Below are 16304 nucleotides of genomic sequence, written 5' to 3' on the forward strand. Positions count from 1 at the left end.
GCCAAAATGTTGGGACACCCCTGATCTATGAGGTAGAGTTCATCTTACGTTCTCTGAACATTGTAGTTCAGGCCCTGCAGTGGTGTAAAATGACCTTATTTTCTTATAGAAAAATGAGACTACGTGCACATCAGCTTTTGATTTTGTTTTCTGCTGCACATGCTCAAGGCATAGATGTGCTCATAAGCAGCCGACAGTGGCTTTTTAATACAAATACAGTACTCAGAATATAAAAAATCCAAACAAACCCCCAAAAGGTAGGTTCCTTACAATGGATACATATGGTCTTGATGCATTTTCCAACAAATAAAGGTGCTTTGGCTGTATGAAAATTGTAAGATCTGAAGTAAGATCTAAACATGCTCTATGCGATTTAAAACACATTTATGGCATCCAGCACTGGCGCTGGGCTGATTTAGAATTGGCCTTTAATTGTCAGTTCTGTATCCCAGTGATTGATTACTACTTAATAAATCCTAACCTGTCCTTGGCTTAACCATACCAGCTGTGATGGCTTTTACTTTGATCACATTCCCACCTGCTCCCTGCATATATGCATTATACCATTAATGGGAATTTTCTGCTGAAAAAACCCCATAGGAACGAATATATGCTTTTTCCAATTTATCTTAAGCACGCCAGTTGCTATTACAGCTTTCCGCTGTGTCATCCAATAGCAATCAACTAATGGGTTATGGGCAATACTGGATGACTTGTCTAAAATGGACTATACTTTCCAGTTATCCACGATAAAAGAAAGCTCAGATTTTTTTTTATGTCCAAGCTGTTTTTAAAGCTGAGCAATTGACAGCCCAATCCTGTGCATGTCTACTCAGAAGTCAGTCCCATTTGAGTCGATGGGGCTTACTCCCAGGAAAGTGTGGATAGGATTGGGCTGTGAGATGTCTGGGGAACGTACATAAAAATAGTTTTATATAGCCAAGGAGGAAGGCAGAAGTAGCTTTAAAACAGGGGAAACAGAGCAGAACTTCAAGCCATCAAGGAATTGAGCTTTGCTGTCCTCCGCCAGACCTCCCCTATTCTTTGGTCCCTGAACTTCCATAAGCTCATCTATTCCCAACTGCCATTTCTTTTCCTGTTCTCTTTCACCAGAACATATTTTTTTTAAGTCTAATTTCTTTAAATCACTGAAGCAGAATCCACTGAGGAAAATATGAACAACTACACTTAGTTTGATTGTGAAATTAATTTTCTTGGTGTAACGTAAAGCTGAACCATGCCACATTGCTCTGCATCTGCATCTTGTGAGTCTGTTCATTTCTCTCCATCTTTGCATATTATTATGTACCAATGTGCACCCGCTAAGGCCCAAGCCTATCCAACTTTCCAGCACCGTTGCAGCTGTGCCAATGGGGCATGTGCCACAACCTGTGTGTGTGTGGGGGGGGGGAGCAGTCATGGAGACCTCTTCAGGGTAAGGGAATGTTTGTTACCTTACCGTGTAGTTGCATTGTGGGTGCATCGGCGCTGGAACGTGGGATAGGATTGGGTCCTGAGTCTGCTGAAGTGATAATAGGACTGCTGCAATAGTGCAGTGGAGTGTAGACCTGAGCCAGGCTCCTACAAAAATCACTGCAACGGGCATTGATGTATAGCATTGATTTCATCCATGTTATTTCAGCATTGGTACTATTCCAGTGGCTTGATGCAATTTGTGAGCACTTTACTGAAGGTAACTACCATGGGCCCTTCAAAATCCTCGTTGGATGTGCTTTACAGGAGTGATGGTCTCTGAGAACAAGTTTATGTATGTACACTGAAAATCAGTGGATGTGAAGTGAGATCCCTAGATGTTAACTTTAGAGCCACTATAGCCCTGAATTATGGAGTTTAGCACATTAACCATAACATGAACTCAGCTCACTATTAATGTATACAGTGGGGCCTGTACCCAGGGACGGCTCATCCATGAGGCCAACTGAAGCAGTTGCCTCAGGCAGAAAGTTGTTGAGGAGTGCCCATCTCTGCCTGCCTGCCTACGTGCCTTCACTGCTTCCACTTCCTGTGAGTTACCACATTGGATAGTGGGAAGAGCAGAGGTTAGTATATTATCAGTTAAGGAGGGGAGCCATTTGGCATGTGACCGTAGGCATCAGGAGATCCTGAGCCAGCCCTGCCTATAACAAAATGTGGCAGCGTATTCCTGCCCCCAACAGGAGTGCTTTTTATTCAAGAAGCAGCCAGCCTGGTGTATGAGCTGTTCAGGTTGGAGGGGGGGGGGTGAGTATCAGGAGGATGCAAAAGGAACATACACAGTCCTCCACTTCAGGTCTTCCGCTGCTGTAATACATAGCACTAGAAGGTCAGGTTTAGAACTTGAACCCAAGTGTTTGTTGTTATTTAGCACTGGGGATGGGTGGGCAAGAGGAGACGTGTTCTGGAGAGCAGGAAAGGGAAAATGTGGATTCTCCCTTTTCCTCCTTCCTAAAACCTCTTTGTAACATGCAAGCAAGGAGGATTTTTTTTCACCCCACGGCATGCATTTTCCATCTCTAATTCCCCTTCTAGAATACTTCTAGAATGGGTGAGCTAAATCCCTCTCTCCTTTTGCCCCCCATCTTCACTCCCCCCTTTCAGCTGACACTTCTAACATTCCAGGTCTTCACTGCTGTGAACCAGAGTCATAAGTGATAGACTCAAACAGCCTGCCAACTTCTAATTTCTTTGAGCTTCCTTGCAAAAGCCACAACCTCATTTTTGGAGGTTGGAGTGCTTGTCTGGCCCCACCCCATTTCAGAGGAGGAAATGATTGTTTCCAGCTCTGTGGTGCCAATGAAGAGGCTCTCTTTAACCCTTAGATGCCTCAGGAAGTAAAGCACTTTGGGGCTTTTTTGACCCCATTGACAATGAGAGGCAGAGATCTTATCGTATAGGTAAGAAGAAGTCAATCTGAGCATTAAGAGCATTAGGAGCAGGGGACAGGCTCACTACAACTCATGGGTAGGTCCAAGCGGAGCTCATAGGTGCGTGCCCCCCTCAAACTGTCACACCAGTGGAGAAAGACACCCACTGGGATGGGGAGCAAAGTTGGGTACCATGGGAACGCCCACTGGGCATAGCAGCAGCAGTGAGATAGCTCCCAGTCAATGAAGCAGAGTTGGAATGGGAGCCCAGGTCTACCTGGCAGGTAGATCTGGACTCCAAGTCCAGGCAGGAGCCCAGGTCTACCCAACCACCCCACAGCATACCTCAGCCACAGAGGCCAAAGTTCAACTGGGAGCCCAGGTCTACCAACTGGTTGACCTGAGCTCTGGAGTTAAGGTAGTGCTCATGGCCCCCTCAAAACACAAACACTGGATCCACTCCTGCTGCACCTGCAAAAGCCCTAGTCAGATCACAAAAAAGATCAGAGATAGAAAACAGGCTTTTGGAACACAAAACACACACTGCTTTGACAAAGGCGTAAGCCTTACTGTGGTATGAGAGACAGCGCCCAATCAGAAGAGCTACAGTTGAAAGGTGGATATTGTAGAAAAGAGCTCTCTGCAAGCATACACACATGATATAAGCCACAAAAATCGTTTTTGATTTGCGGGTTTCTTTACCCATATCACTGAAATTAAATATGTACTCTTGCTAATGTAGGCTTACAGTAGGCAGGAAGCTGTTGCCAGTCAGCTGTTACTGTGGCACTGCAAAAGCTAAATGGAATATGAAATCAATTTAATTTCCTCTCAGGAACAAACTTCCTTTCTCAACAACGTCAGTGGCTGGTGAACCGGGGGGGGGGGGGGGGAGATCAATAATCTACTGCTATTTTGCAGTTTGAAAAATAATAAATTTAAAGTGTAGTAGAAGAATCTTTATTGGATAATGTTGCAAGGAAATGAGGGGTGTGTGTGTGTTTAAATTCCTCATTGTTATCATTGTGTATATAGTACTGTACTTCTAGGGGAAAAAATTACAAACAGGAACATTCCAAGGATTATTTTTCACAGTGCACCCCAAAGTAGTCAATGCATTAACAAAACAATCCTCCAGAACTGTCAGCCAATATCATTCATTTTCAGAGTAGCTCAACTGATTTCCTATGAAGATAGATAGGCAAAGAAAAATTCTGAGTTGAGCTGATCATAATTGAAAAAGTAGGGAATTTGTTGTCTTTTTTAGTGGCTGTTCCAAAACATAAAATGCACAGTGATTTTTCAATGAAATGGTAACAATTTTGTAAAAAAAATGTGTTTGTATGGGAGTTGGAACAAAGCAACCATAGCGTTGCTGATATATTGCAGTCAAAGCAATTAGCATGCATAGGGCACAATCCTAACCCCTTATGTCAGTGCTTTCCAGCACTGGCATAGCGGTGCCAATGGGGCATGTGCTGCATCCTGCAGTTGGGTGTCACTCACAGAGGTATCCTCAAAGCAAGGAAATGTTTGTTCCCTTACCTCGGAGCTGCATTGCCCTTATGTCACTGCTGGAAAGCACTGACATAAGGGGTTAGGATTGCACCCATAGTGTTGTGTGTTTTGCAGTCTTCTGCATTAATTGTTCTAACCTCAACTGAAGTTGTTCCTTCATTTGCTTCTTTTCTTTCCCTCCCCACTCCTATCTTTCCAAGATTGCCTGTTCAAAGATCGTGGAACAAAGATTGACAGCTAAAAAAAATACAAAGGAACATTGGTCATGATTCTGTTGTCTCTGTATGATGCAGAAAAAGGCATCAAGTGAGGAATTATTAACATTATTATTAACAGTATTTATATACCGCTTTTCAACTAAAAGTTCACAAAGCGGTTTACAGAGAAAAATCAAATAACTAAATGGCTCCCTGTCCCAAAAGGGCTCACAATCTAAAAAGATGTAAATGAATACCAGCAGACAGCCACTAGAACAGACAGTGCAGGGGTGAGGTGGGCCAGTTACTCTCCCCCTGCTAAAAAGAGAAGCACCCACTTGAAAAAGTGCCTCTTACCCAATTAGCAGGGGTAGTGAGCAAATACCCCTGTGAGCAAATACTCCCGTGAGTAGCAGGGGAATGAGCAAATGAGCCAGATGACATGTGTCCCAGGAAACGTAACTCTGTGCCCACCAGCACTCCCCCTTAGTTCCATGAATTGGGATAAATGTCTGAAAATATAATATGTATGTGTATAGGCTCGGCCTTCAGCTCAATGCACAGAGATGGGAAGATGAGGTGGTGAGTGCACTGGCATCAGGGGCAGAACTTGCAGGTACAGTTTCACGCCCCCAAATGCAAGGAGCAGAAAAATTTGAGTAGGGGTTTAGATGTAGGTGGATTATTGTCAATGTGGCCAACTTCTGTCATGATATGTTTTTTTTAATTTTTAGGCTATGGTGTATGGCCTATGGGCTACTAAACCAAATAAACTGGAACAGAGAGGGAATGCTCCTCTCTTCTCCTCATCCAGGTTTGCCATTCAGTGACTTTACCATGAGGGCTATTCACATGCCTGGATGGCCATTGTTGAGTAGCAAGGGAGAGGAAGGAAGGGATAAGCTCTGTCTCTTCCCTGCCTGTACCCTACTCACCAGCTGTTCCTACTCCTCCACTTCCTGATCTCTACTCTTCTCTATGAAGATTCAGGTGGCCCAGACTCCACATAACACAGAGATCTTCCTTAGGACTGCCAACTCCAATTTAAGCTATTCTTACTTCCCCCATCCGCAATATGTACGTAATTTAATCAGGAAGGTCCTATTCAGAACCTTTGGTAATAGTCTACTGGAGATCAATGCTAATTCATGGAGACTCTAGGCTAATTGTGGTGGGTTGGCAACTCTCTGTGTCCCACTCATGGTCACGGGGCATTGGTTCTTGGATGTACCAAGGAAAAGAGTGAAAGGCCTTGCTGTACTGTGGCCTGGCGCATTGCTGTATGTCCAACATCTGCACCTTATTCTGTGTGTGGCAAGAGAAGAATTAAGTTGTTTGGCATTTATCATTAACAAGTTTATTATATACAGTCTATCGGTTTATAGACTGAACTTTGTTCCAAGAGAAGGATATTCATTATAATTTATCCTGCAGCACTTGAGAATCATTGATTTAGTTCTCTAGTATTTTTTAAGCTTCAAATTGTGTACAGTATTTCTTACATGATAGTCTAGCACGGTACCTATGTGCTGTTTTATACAAACCGCTGTTTTCTGTTCAATGACTTTCTAACTCTTACAACAAAAGGTAACCATAACAACGTTTAACTCTTATTCTTTCACCTTATTTATTTAATTTTGTTTAAGATAGTCATACACTGCCTTTCAATTTAGATAACTCGCTAAGACAAGGCAAATGCCAAAAAAAAATTACAACTCATCAATGCAGATTGTTTTTCAATGAATGTGTTTTTGTTAAGGGTATGTTTTGCACACCTGTGATCACTAATTAATCATAATATCTGTTTCAGAATTCAGCATGTTAAAAAAAAGTCTCTGATTTTATTTCTTTAAAATGTTTTGTCTGTCAAGATCAACTTGCAAAGACATGGGCGCATCCTGAAAGACAGAGAAGGGCAAACAGGATTTTCTGCATTCAGGGAAGTTGGGGATCCACAAGGCTTCATGGTTCATTACCTTGAACAGCTATCAGAAGCAGTACAAATTATTCAGTGTATCAAAATAAACACCAATTTGATTAATGGAGTAACAGTGTAATCCTCTGCATGTCTACTCAGAAGTAAACCCTGACTGAAATTTTAACTGCAGTTTACTGAACTGTTAACCGAAGTTTAATTACTCTGTTATTAACAGTTAACTGAAGTTTAATTGAAATTACTCCCAGCCTATAAACACTTATCTGGGAGTAAGTCCCATTGAACACAACAGAGCTTGCTTCTGTGTAGACATGCATAGGATTATGCTGTTAATTTATCATAGTACAGATTTTGGTGGTGTTGATCTTGGTGACATTATGGAATGATTTTATTGAGCAAGGTCTAAATTCCTTAATCTGTTGCCTGTCTCAAATGTATGTGCCATCCTAAGTGACTTTCTCTGTGTGTTTGTACTGTTTTCCAGATCAGCAAACAGCAGCTCCAAACAGTCAAGGATCGCTTTCAAGCTTTTCTCAATGGAGAAACTCAGATTGTAGCTGATGAAGCTTTCATGAATGCTGTCCAGAGTTATTATGAGGTAAGAAAACAGGAACATCCACTCCAAGACTGAGAAGTTGTCCCTGTATGTCAAATTTGCTTCTTTTTCGTCACTAGCATATTCACACTTTCAGCTCATAAGCAAAGACTAAATATTTCATTATTTCAAGATATAATTCGAAGAACAATTTTTGGGAAGTAAGTTCCATTGAATTCACTAGTTCCATTGAATATATTCTAAGTAAAATTGCACTGATGGGTCTGGAGCAATGGCATCACTAGGGTTGCCACAGCCGGCGGGAGGCCAGCATGTCACCCCCCTGGTGGACCTCCTTCCATGCAGTGGGCGGGGCAATGCCCTAGGCAGAGGGTGTGGTTATGTGCCATTGCCCCACCCTGCTGATTTTTTTTTTTTGGGGGGGGGGGGGTATAACTTTTGATAGAATAGAGATACTTCAACGCAGTTTATTTGCACTGTGTTCTGCCTGAAATTGAAATGTTATATATCAACTGATGCATAACATGATGGTGTTATTCAAAAATACCAATACTTTTTAAATCCAAGATTTAAAATTTTTTAGCTAGTAGCAGTGTCACCCACCCGCCACGCGTCACCTGGTGCAGCCCGCACCCTCCTAGCAACACCACTGGTCTGGAACCTAAGAGTAATCGTAGCTTTTAGGTTGCAGTCATCAGCATACATACCTGGAAATAAGTCCCATTGAACTCAAAGGAGAGACATCCATAGGACTGCATTGTTAGTGAATCTTAAAAGAAAGGACAGACTAGTAGAAATTGGGAAAAACCTGGGATATGCCAAATTTAAAATTTTTGAGTGAAGAGTCAGTTTATATGGGAACTCACCTTGTGCCTTCCATCTCGGTTTCACATGAAACATTTGTTACTCAGCTTTTCAAAATCAATGGTTTATTATTATTTTTTGTTTTATAGCCTGCTTTTCTCATAGAGATTCAAAGCAATTTATAATAAATAAATAATCCAAAGAAAGTTGTATGAAAAATAACAAACTAAACAGGCCAAGAAATAATGCCTGATTTTTCTATTTCACTAAGTGAATGAATGAAATAAATGCTAACTTTAGCATTCCACTGGCACTCTCTATTGGGAAATTCCATTTGCATTATGCTAAATAAGATATGAAATAATAAATATAGCCAGAAGAAGAAGCTCCAAATGACAACATTTTTCTTCTTAAAATTCCCAAGTTCTGAATAATATAACTAAATTTCAGCAACATTAAAACTTGTGGCTGAAATCTTCTGAATGGCTTCAGCATGGCATTTTTATTTTCTGCATTTTTGAGCTATTCTTGTTTTGTGTGTTTGCACGTTTCTCCGTCAGCAACCCAAAAGCGTTGCTGCAAAAGGGGTGTGTTCCACTTGGTGTGTAAGTCCAGGGAAAGAAGAAGCCCAGTAGAAATAAAAAGGGGCTGTTACTGGCTCAACAAAGTCTCATAGTTCAGCAACGGGGAAGGGGTTGTTTTGCCCTTCTACTCTACTTTGCTCCTTCTTTGGAATTGCCCCAGTCCCAGGAGAACAGCCACAGAACAGCCCTTAGGTAGCCTGTCCAGGGATTTCTCATAAATGGCCCTGAATGCCTTACGAAACCCTGGGCCCTCCCCTTCCTGAGCTGTCTTTCTTCCACCTTCACCATCAGCTCCACCTAGTCCAGCCTTGGGATTAAAGGGTCAGCCTTGCCCCAGACTAGAGAGGCCCATATCCTTCAAAGAGTAGCCAACCCTGTGCCTTGATGGTCTTCTATCCACAGAAGCTTATGGCAGGTGACAATCTTATAAAACAAAATATTGTAACACAATATTATGACACAACTCTTTTTTCCCCAGAGTCATGTTGATCCAATAATAGGGAACTGATACTTTGTATTTTCTCTTCTCTAAGACCCTTGTGGAAATATTAGTTCTACTTTTCAGCAGAAAGGTTGACTAGACAAGACAGTTTTTGAGTTTTTCTTTTAGTTATATACTCCTATGAATCAATAACACTGTGTAAGTTTTAGGCAACTTTGCCCAACCCTGCAAATGTCATCAACAGTTTCTTTTCCCCCCCTACCCACTCATTTGTCTATCCTGCAGCATCTTTAAATAAAACAGGAAGTGCAGGACATGCTGTGAATTCCTAGTGTGAACTGCACTTTATGTCCTGCTGAAAAGTGTCCCATGAGTGGGAGTGAGGCAAGTGGCTGTATTTTTAGAGCCCGATCCTGAGGAAAACATGCCGTAAGGCACGTTTGCGAGGCTTACTGCCAGGCCAGCGCCTGTGCTAGCCCAGTGCTTGCTGGCGCTGGGTGGACACCCAGCCTCCGCCACTTGGTGGTCGCAGGGACCACGGAGCCTTGGCATGGTAAGTGGGGCTGGGGAGGGGGGCGAGGAGGAGGCATTCCAGAGAGGGGGAAGGCAGACAGCGGGTGGAGAGAGGGCAGGGAGGAGGCATGACGGGGAGGCAGGAGGAAGGGAGAGGGCGGGCCAGAGGCATGCTGGGGGGAGGGAGGGAGACGGGTCTGGTGGAGTTCTGCTCCACCGGATCCTGCGCTTCTGTGTGGGGTTTGGCACCCTACATGAATGCCCTTACCCTAAAGTGGTAACTTAAGTAGCCCCATTGCAGGGCTACTTCCCTTACCCGGGGAGAAGGGGACAAAAGTCCCCTTCCCCCAGTAGCCCGTGGTGCACAGGATCCGGCAGCAGCCGTTTTTCAGTGCTGCAGAAGCTGCATGCCCTGGGAGCTCAGGATTGGGCTACTATTCTGTTTTCTAGGAGGGATTGTGCTGTTAGATGGATTGGGCCCATTATGTTCAGGACCTGAAACTAACATGGTTTCTGTAAGAAACAGAATGCTGATTTCTGGTTTTCTTTGGAATCAAGTAGCTCAAGGATGTACATTTTTATCAGTGCATCTCCACCTCTTGGATGCTGAAAAAGCCATGTATCTGAAATACAGGGCTACTGCTAGTTCTCTTAAATAAGAGCATTTTTGTTTGTTTTGCTGCATGTAGTGGCAGCCCTCTTGATTACCATACCTAAGTACTTCAGTTTCTTACCACATTCATTTATCAAGCTATCAGATGGTGGAAAAGATGTTGAGTTCTCGGATTGTTGGCCAAGAACTTCTATTTCTCCATGAGATATAAAGGCCGGGGTATTTAATCCCAAAACTCTATTAATAGGTCACTCTTTTCTCTGTGTGACTTCTTCATGGTCTGGTGGCACAGCTATTGATTAGAATCCCAATGAACAAAACCAAATAGCATTGCATGGTCAGGATGGTTAATCTAAGACCATTAACCTTTTCCAAGCGATTTTCCAAGTCGTTACTATATTTAATTTTAAAATATCTTGCTATTTGTAGCGCTTAGGCTACCGTTAATGGCAATCTATAAACGTAGCTGCTATCAGTCATGTTGACTGGATAGTGAAATTGGTCTTCCATTTCAGTTTGATACTTAAGACAGACAGCATAGTGCAGTATCATAATACGACCTCATACCTCCCATAACAATGCTTCTTTTAGCATGCTGTTTTTTGTCCTGGTATGATGGACATCTATTCTAGCCAATGGGAGCAGTGCATTCTAGGCCAGTTATTTCCCATTTCCTGCCTATTAGATTAATGATGTATTCCATTTCACTGTTTTTTGTAGCACCCAATTTTCCAGAATGGAAAATGAGTCATAGTACTATACTGGACAGACTTCGGGATTACAGGATCTGCTTTTTTTGGTATTGGTCCCCTGAGGTCCATCAATCTCAGCCAGATGAAAAATGCTGTCTTAGGGGGTGGAGCCAGATTCGGAATGAAAGTGGAAGAGGAGGCAGTTATCTACTACAATCCATGAGCCATTCACTGGACCAATCTGCAAATGCAAGGACAGACCTATATCAAACTTATTTTAAATCAGAGATTCTAACAAACAAATAAGTCTTTCTTTTGGTGGTTGTTTTTGTTAAAAAAATTGGGAATCAGAAACCTTTTCTTATCTGCTGTGAGTCATCTAGTATGTGACCTGTCTCAATCTACCTTGTTTTTTTGAACATATTTCTATTCCACTTAGGAAAAAAAAAAAGAAAACTACACAGAACCATTTATAGTAAAAACGCAAAACAGTATCAGTTTGTTTGATGGTACCTTCTGCCCACCCTATAACATTTCATAACATAGTGGTGAAGAATATCAACAGAATATCAACAGGGAAGTCAACAGTTCAAAGTCCACCTTATTCATAAACTCTGATGCTGCCTTATACTAAGTATCAATCATTGGACAATCTGATTCTATATTATATACACCAGTAGTTCTTAAACTCTCCAGGAGTTTGAGAAGTACTGGTAACTCTTGATGGGGGCGGGAACTGGGGTGGAGGGGATATCCCGATGGCGCTGCAGTGATTGCAGTGCTGAAGGCACCCAGGTGCATTTCAACATACCTGGGGGGACTTTGCAGCCTCTCGGAGGGTCCTGGAGGTGCGCAGTCCCCTCTGCAAGCCTCCCCTCTGCTGTAGTGAGCTCCAGTCTGCAGTCAGAGCCCACTTCTGGGTTGCGGTCTGAGCTCTGGACCACAGAGTTTCTGAGGCTCCAACTGCAGATTGGAGCCCACTGCAGCTGAGGGGAGGCTCGCGGACGGGGCTGCAAACCTCCAGGACCTTCCGAGAGGCTGCACAGTCCCCCCCCAGTATGTTGAAATACGCCTGGGTGCCTTTGGCAATGCAATCACTGCAGAGCCATTGGGAGACCCATTTATGGGTCACTCCTCTTAAGAGGAAAGGGACCCATTTTGGTTCCAGTGGTGGGTCGCGACCCACCAGTTTGAGAACCACTTATGTACACTGATCGGCAGTGGATTTCTAAGGTTTGGGGCAGAATTACTTCCCAATCCTACTTGGACATGCCTGAAACCTGGGACTTCTTCATGCAAAGTAGGTTTTCACCACTGAATTGTCATAAGATGGTAGCAAGAACACACAATCAAGTACAGCCCCCCTGTATCTGCGCATCTGGTGTCCACTGATTCAATTATCCGCAGATCCCCCCTGTACCCATTAACATAGTTTAGAACCTTAATGGAGTGAAAATGATCCTTACACTGATCACTGTAAGCATTCAAGTTTTAAGCACCGTGAAGGCCAACTGCTGCCAGCCTGAATGCCTAAAACACAAGAATGATGCCGACAGGAAGCAGTTAACTTCCTGCTTTGCCTACCTGTAGTTAGCAGGGATGTCCCAGACTCACTGTGCTGAGTCACAAGGCTCCGACCCCCTGACTCGAGTCAACTCGCAAGTCATAATGAGTGTCTATCACGACTGGTTCTGTAGAGCCACTGTAGAGTCATATATTTTTTTTAACTCCTTTTTTTACTCAGACCCAGATGTGTGGGTGATCTGACTACTCAAACCCAATTCACAACTTGGGGCCAGTGACTCATAAAAGAGTTGTCATTCAAATTGACTTGAGTCCCGACTTGCTTTTCTGTATGCTTACAACTCTGGTGTGTGTGTGTGTTTTCACAACTCGAGTCAAGTCTCTATGAATCAAGTTCCCATCCCTGGTAGTTAGGTTGGTTCACTGTCCCAGGTTCTTGAATTGATATTTAGGTTGGTTTCCTAAGTGTATTTGCATTCACTGAAAATGCTTTCTTTCAGCTAATGAGAAAAATGAGTGCTCCCAGATAAAAAAAAAACAATTGTAATATTAAAATAGCTAATTCTCAAATAGCTAATTCTGTGCAGCATGGCCTTTCCCAGTTTGAAGAGACACTTGGCCAACAGTCTGAGGCTAAGAGGCAAAGAAGGAGGCCCATAGCCAGGGAGACAGACCAGGGACAGACTGCACTTGCTCCCAGTGTGGAAGGGATTGTCACTCCTGAATCGGCCTTTTCAGCCACACTAGACGCTGTTCCAGAACCACCATTCAGAGCGCGATACCATAGTCTTTCGAGACTGAAGGTTGCCAACAATTCTCAAAACACTGTAGTCTGATTCACATGTAACATTCAAAAAGTGCATAGCAATACATGAGCTGTACTCTAGTTTTTAAAGGAGCCCAATCACTGAGCTTTTCAAATGGACTTTTAAAATGAAAACTCTTGCAGTAACCAACATGGAAATGGGTATAGGTTTTTACTTTCAATCACAGCTTGCCCAGAAATATCTGGTTGACCCCTGCCAGAAACAGAATGCTAAACTAAATGGACCTTTAGGCCTTTAGCAGGTCTCTTCTTACTTTTTCATGTCATATTACAGGTGAGCTCTCTGTACCCGCAGGCGATCTGTTCCCAGTCTCCGTGCAGATACCAAAACTCATGGATAATGGAATCCGCGGGTTCCAATCCACAGGGGCTCCGAACATGACTGGAACCTGGTCATGTCCTGAAGCTTGCAGACCCTCGAAGCCTTTACAAGCCTCAGAATGTGGCCCGGGGGAGTTTAAAGGCAACTTCCGGTCTTCAGTGAAAAGCGGAAGTTGCCTTTTAACTGCTCCAGGTGGCTTTCTGAGACCTGTAGAGGCCATGCACAGTAGCCTCAGAAAGCCTCCCAAACACAACCAGGGTTCTGGATAGTCTTCAGTGGGTTTGGTACCTGCAGATGTTGGAATCTGTGCGTTCCGACTCTGTAGAAATGGCGTGCCCACTGTGTTTGCTTAGTGCAGAAAGGCTCCAGCTTTCATGTCAATTACCCTTAAAGAGTTGGTTGCAATGAGATGACTCCAGAGAATGGATTTGGAGGATTATGGCATATGTGTGATGCATGGAAATATTAAGTAAGAATTTATCTCAGTAAGTTTATGTCGGCACAGGGACTTGTTTTTTATTTTTTATTTTTCCAAGTGACAAACTAGTAGGAAGGTAATAAAAAGACTAATGTGGAACTGGGGAGATACGCATATGACATGCTCAGTCATTAAATTATTTTGTGTTATTTTCTCATTTCAGAGGCCATAAATTTCAATTAGGCAATGTTATTTTCCAATTATATAATATCTTTGTTAAAAAGAATCAATATTTTGGCAGTTAATTAGGCTTGGAAAAAGAGAGCTTCTGTGCACTAATTAATTTGTGGAGCTGATCATCACAACATCCATAACTGTTTACAAGTTGTCATGTCGCTTACTTGACGTCTTCATGCACTGGTTGAGTTCATGTTGTTTGAGAGGGAGAGAGAGAGAGAAAAGGCTGCATTTCAATATACAGCACCCATATGCATTAACATTTGCCTGCTTATTTTGTGTAAATGCACCCCTGCCCTCCATCCAACAGGTGGACTACATCTAATCTGCAGATTCATATTTGCCCATGACATTTGCCACTATGGCACATCCAAGGCCACAGGTAGTCCTTATCTACCTCTGTATGCTGCCTTACAATGAACATGATTATTACTGTCACATTTTTTTCCACCCTTGCAGCAAGAAGATTACTTCCAAGGTTCTTGGTTACCCCGTGTCAGGTGTCACCCACCTCTTAGTGTAGTTTCCCTATGCATTGAGCCAGAACTGTGGGTGGTGAACTTATTTTCAGGCTTCTGGCTGGCCCCAGCCACCAGACAGGAAAAGCTATATAATGCTTTGCCTGGAACTTTTCCTGAGTAACTCTGTTCATCCAGGCTGAGGTATGTTTTCTGAAGCTAACTCTTGGCTGCATTCCCCACCTCTAACTTCCTGGCACAGCTCCAGACTCACCTTTGACAATTGTTTAAGTTTCACACCTGATACCAGCTGACCTTCATTACTGTTGAGGGTGATCTTGGACCAACTAGAGCAGTGGTTTCCAAACTTTTTTGACTGGTGACTCCCTTAACCTACTGGGTCATTGGCCGCATTGAGCTACAATCTTATACATTCTATAGGGTGGCAGATTTTTCACAAGAATTCCCCTTGTGAAAACCATGGCTGGTTTCCATGGCTCCCCAGGGAGCCACAGCTCACAGTTTGGGAACCACTGAGCTAGTGGTTTGTCTACATCCCTGTGGTCTACTCTAAATGGCAGCAACTCTCCAAGGTCTTAAGGGGTCCTTCCCACTACTGCTACCAGAGATCCCTTTACCTGCTGATACCAAGGATTGATCTTTTGATCTTCTGCCTGCAAAGCAGGTGTTCTGCTTCTGAGCCATGTCTGTTCTCCCCTGTTTATAACAGATACTTTTGTGTGGCCAGTATTTGGTTCTGGATCATTCAAAGGGGGAGCTGCTTTCAGAACAGCAGCCGGTCTTAGCTGTTTGTGCAGATCAAGAAGAGGTCAAATGCTGATTGCCTGGGTTTTTTTTTTTTTTAATTGCAATATACCCTGAATCTCACATGCATTTTCATTTGTAGAGTCCTAGAATTGATTTCTGCCAAGGGAGTGGCGGAAATCAGCCTTAGGGCCACTATATATTTGCGACTGAACTGGGATATTTTAACAAGGGAAAGAGCCACCCTTCAAAACAGTGCTTCAGTTTCCTCCTGTAAGCCACATGTCAAAATCTTTGTTCCTTCTACAACATTTCATGGTTTCACATATAATTTTTGATATATTGAGGTGTATGACGTTACTTCTGCTTGTTGCATAGTACAGAGAGGAGGACTATTTTAAGAGAATTGTTTCTGATCTCTCCAAATTATGAGATTAGAAACTACAGATAGAATAAGACACAAAATCCATGTTGTATTTATTGCTTGAAAGTGTTGTTAAAGGCTTACTGCGGGGGGGGGGGGGCTGCATTTTGGATCAGGGCTACCGTATATACGTAGATAGAAGGTATTTGGCCCTTTGTCATACTTTACCTCCAAATACAGCACTCTGAAATTACTGTTTAACCCTTAAAGTGACACTAGCTAAAAACTACACTTTCATTGTAGGCAAACAGACTATGCAAGTTTTGGTATCGCTTTTAAAACTGTGAAGCCAGAGAAAAATTTGAGTATGTTATATTTGTAAGAGCATATTTTGCAAGAGAAGAGATTGTGATTGGACATCAGGAAAAAATTCCTGACAGTAAGGATGGTTTGGCAGTGGAAAAGATTGCTGAGGGAGGTAGTGGACTCTTCCCTCACTGGAGATCTTCAAGCAGATGCTCAAAAAGCACTTGTCGGAGGTGCTCTAAGAGGATTTCCTGCTACAGGCAGGGGGTCAGACTAGATCACCTTTAAGCCTCTTCCAACTCTATGATTCTATTTCAAATTGAGTATATTATATTAATAATAATGTATTATTTTTTAAAACGGAA

At 42.9% G+C, this 16304-nt stretch overlaps 1 protein-coding gene across 16 annotated transcripts in view; it reads left to right on the plus strand.

The window, feature by feature from the left end:
• The window catches only part of CADPS (calcium dependent secretion activator), a 465254-nt gene that overhangs the window by 67407 nt on the left and 381543 nt on the right, over nt 1-16304 (plus strand). For all 16 annotated transcript variants that reach the window (XM_066614155.1, XM_066614148.1, XM_066614149.1 and 13 more), the window contains exon 2: nt 7000-7113. In XM_066614155.1, coding sequence (XP_066470252.1) covers nt 7000-7113 — 114 coding nt within the window. The remainder of the gene's footprint in view (nt 1-6999; nt 7114-16304) is intronic.

Source organism: Tiliqua scincoides, chromosome 2, assembly GCF_035046505.1.
Source record: "Tiliqua scincoides isolate rTilSci1 chromosome 2, rTilSci1.hap2, whole genome shotgun sequence".
Taxonomy (NCBI): domain Eukaryota; kingdom Metazoa; phylum Chordata; class Lepidosauria; order Squamata; family Scincidae; genus Tiliqua; species Tiliqua scincoides.